We start from the raw sequence: 3,672 nt of genomic DNA, 5'->3' as shown, positions 1-3,672 counted from the left end.
AACACAAAAGAGAACGTACTTAACATTAACCAAAGTGGCTTGAGTGTAGTGGAGTGCGGGAGTGCCTCAAAGCGTTGCAAATTGGCAACGAATTGAGAGGTCCCGGGTTCGACTCCCTACACGAGAGTGTTGCGGTTACCTGTCATTCTAAGGGATGTCTTACCCAGACGTGGTTTTGCGGGTATTAAATGTGCGTGGCCAGGAAATTAAACCCCTCGTAATAAAAAAAAAAAAAAAAAAAAAAAAAAAAAAAAAACATTGCTCATACTTTAATAATTCAATCTCTTATTTATTCCATCCCTATGACACTCTCATATGATTCCCAAAGGTCCATCATATTATCATTCTATACCAAAGTTTAAATCTTTCACTTTCTCCCCATCATTTCCCAACTTTTTTTATTCCTTTTTTTCATCATCATAAACCTATAATTCCCATACCAAAATAAGAAAAAACTAAACAAAACACATCTCATTAATTTCCTCCTGTTTTTTCTTCATTTTCCCATCATTTTTACAATGAATTTGTATGGAAATAACCCTGAAATGTATACAAATTTTGCAAATGATCAACAAAACAATGACCCATTTACATACTGCAATCAATTTACAAACTTTTCATCATTTCAACAACAACAACAACAACAATCTTTTGATGAATGCTGTCATATAGTTCCATATCAGTTAATAAACCCTGCAGAAAATAATTATGATGCTATTAATCTTACTGAAGTTCCTGAAATTCCTGATACATGTTTTAATTACATAACAAATCTTCTTAGAGAAAATGATTCAGAAGATAGACCTGGTGTTACTCTTCACGATTATATGACTGCACAAGTTTCTTATAATAAATCTTTAGATGCTGCTCTTGTTCTTGGTGAGCTTCCTGCAATTTCTTCTTATAATGTTAATTTTAATGCTACTGACAGTATAATTTATCAAAATAATGCTGTTAATGATGTTAATGATCCTGGGTTGACATTTGTTGATGAAAATTATAATACTGGAAGTTGTGTAGTCCCAACCAATGTCATTAATGTCGAACCGTCTTTCGGGTTTTGCCCAAATGACAGTTGGAATTTTGAGTCTGGTTTACTGCAAAATGGGTTACAGGGTGATATGAATGTGTATTCAAATACCCTTTTGCAAAATTCAGTTCCTGAATTCGGGTTTTTGCAACCCGACTGCCCGAATTTCATCGGGCATCAGGATATTGGGGAGGGAGACAAGACTGGGAAGACGAGAGCGAGGGAAAATAATGAAAATAATGAAGGAGATCATGATGATGGGAGGGTTAGTAAGCAGTCTGCAGCGTCTAGTGACTGGTGTGAGAAAATTGAGCAGTATGGTGATGTACTGTTATGTCCTGAGGGACGGAGTAAGCCGGCTGCGCTTTGTGGTAAGAGTAAGTCGACAGAATGTGTAGCGCGAGTGGTTAAGAAAAGAGGTGGTAAAGGTAAAGGGCAAGTAGCGGATTTGAGATCATTGTTAACGCGCTGTGCACAATGTGTAGCGCGAGTGGACTTGACTGGTGCTTACGATTTGCTGAAGCAAATTCGACAGAATTCCTCTCCGTATGGGGATTTTCTGCAGAGAGTTGCACATTACCTTGCTAATGGGTTAGAAGCTAGATTAGAAGGGAAAGGGTCGGAAATAACTCGTGCAAACGAGAATATTCCGCCTTGTGAGGTTTTAAAAGCGAACAGGGCGTTTGTTGGATCTGTTCCTTATAAGATAATGTCGTATTACACGACTAATAAGACGATTGCTAGCCTAGCTATGGAATCGTCAAGTATTCATATCATCGACTTTGGGATTTACTACGGTCTGCAATGGCCGTGCATTATTCAGAATCTCTCTAAGCGGCCTAACGGTCCTCCAAAGATTCGTGTCACTGGAATTGATTTCCCGTTAAGTGGGTTTCGTCCTGCAGACAGGATTGAAGAAACCGGAAGGTGTTTAGCTAAGTACTGTGAGAAGTACAATGTTCCTTTCGAGTACAATGGGATAGCGCAACCATGGGAAATGATTAAACTCGAGGATCTTAAAATCAACCAAAACGAGCCATTAGTCGTGAACTGCTTGTACCGGTCTCACAATCTCTTTGATGAGAGTATCGACGACAGTAGCCCTAGGGATGCATTCCTAAGGCTGGTTAGAAAAATTAATCCTGATATGTTCATGCACGGTGTGGTGAACAGCACATCGAGTGTTCCCTTCTTTTTAAACCGGTTCAAGGAAGTCATGTTTCATTACTCGGCTTTGTTTGATGTGTTTGAGTCTACTATGAGTCGAGAAGACAACGAGAGAATGCTACTCGAAAGCAAGCTATATGGTAACCAAGCCTTAAATGTCATAGCATGTGAAGGTGTTGAGAGGGTTGAAAGGCATGAAACTTATAAGCAGTGGACGGTTCGGACCCAACGGGCAGGGTTCGAGCAAGTTCCGTTGGACCGGGACTTGTTACGGCGGGCTAGAGCTATGGTTAAGAGGAGTTTTAGGGATGAGTTTAGCTATGATGAAGATGGTCATTGGGTTGTTCAAGGATGGAAAGGCAGGATTTTGTATGCAATTTCTTGTTGGAAACCTACTTAAGAAGTCTAATTTTTTTTTTTTTGGATGACGCGGGAACTTGCAGCCGCTACTTTGGTTATATTAGAAATAAAATTAGAGTTTGATGTATTCCACTTCTTTAGAGTTAATTCATTAGAAAGGAAAGGAATCATGAAGAGGAGAAAATTGAGGTCAATTAAGTTTTTCATATGTTCTTAAATAAATGAGTTTTTTTTTTTTTTTTAATGTAATTAACATGATTAGAAACTAAACATACATGATCGAATTTGCATTTTGAATCTCCGATGTTCAAATTCATTTTATTTCTTCGATTTTGCTGAATAGAATTATTTGTACGGAATATAAGGTCGTGGAATGTACACGGGTCTGTCACTGACACACTACATCATACCGAACATATGATGAGTCGAGGACTCGAGGTAACATAGCTTTAATTTAATTTCTTTACCAAAGGCAATTGCAATTACGATAAATTTTGATATTCTTGATATTTTATTGAATTCACATTTTTTGGCAACATGACCTTGCCTACGACTAGGATACTATTATCGGTGAGTCTTGTATGAAACGGACACACTACTAAACCGTTAACTCGTGAAAAACATAACATTAAATACTTGTCAATTCCTTTTTCTTTAACCAGATTGAAAAATTAATCAATTCTGAATCTGAGGAAGGTCCAAGAGGTCCTACAATTACAACATGCAAACTACCAATTCTTAATAAAATTGAGCATTATTATCACTTACAATTAAAAAATTGAGCAATTATTGTCACTTCAAATAAAAAATTGTGCATTATTATCACTTTCAAATAAAAATTTGAGCATTATTGTAGCTTTCAGCCGTCAGATCTTATATATATATATAAAACTGGGTTGAAACGTTGTGGATGCGCCACGTGGCGTTTCAGCCTTAATTACAAGCATTAAATACGACAAATCCTTAAATATGAACATAATAAATATTGCCTATATCTCAGCAAAGTATTAACTATGGCTTAATAAATATTATGTAGTATTTATAAACTATATTTAATAATTATGGTCAGTTTTTTTCTAATTTTATATAAAAAATATTTTATAAAAAAATATAAA

At 36.4% G+C, this 3,672-nt stretch overlaps 1 protein-coding gene across 1 annotated transcript; it reads left to right on the top strand.

Annotated features, from left to right (window-relative positions):
- Window positions 1-536: 536 nt before the first annotated feature.
- On the top strand, window positions 537-2,740 carry LOC141639631 (scarecrow-like protein 30). Its single transcript, XM_074448703.1, has one exon. It carries the CDS (start codon window positions 546-548, stop codon window positions 2,595-2,597), a length of 2,052 nt encoding a protein of 683 aa, XP_074304804.1. The 5' UTR covers window positions 537-545; the 3' UTR covers window positions 2,598-2,740.
- The last annotated feature ends 932 nt before the right edge of the window (window positions 2,741-3,672 follow it).

The sequence above is a fragment of the Silene latifolia genome, unplaced genomic scaffold (assembly GCF_048544455.1).
Source record: "Silene latifolia isolate original U9 population unplaced genomic scaffold, ASM4854445v1 scaffold_487, whole genome shotgun sequence".
Classification (NCBI taxonomy): domain Eukaryota; kingdom Viridiplantae; phylum Streptophyta; class Magnoliopsida; order Caryophyllales; family Caryophyllaceae; genus Silene; species Silene latifolia.
This window is presented reverse-complemented; position numbering and strand designations above follow the sequence as displayed.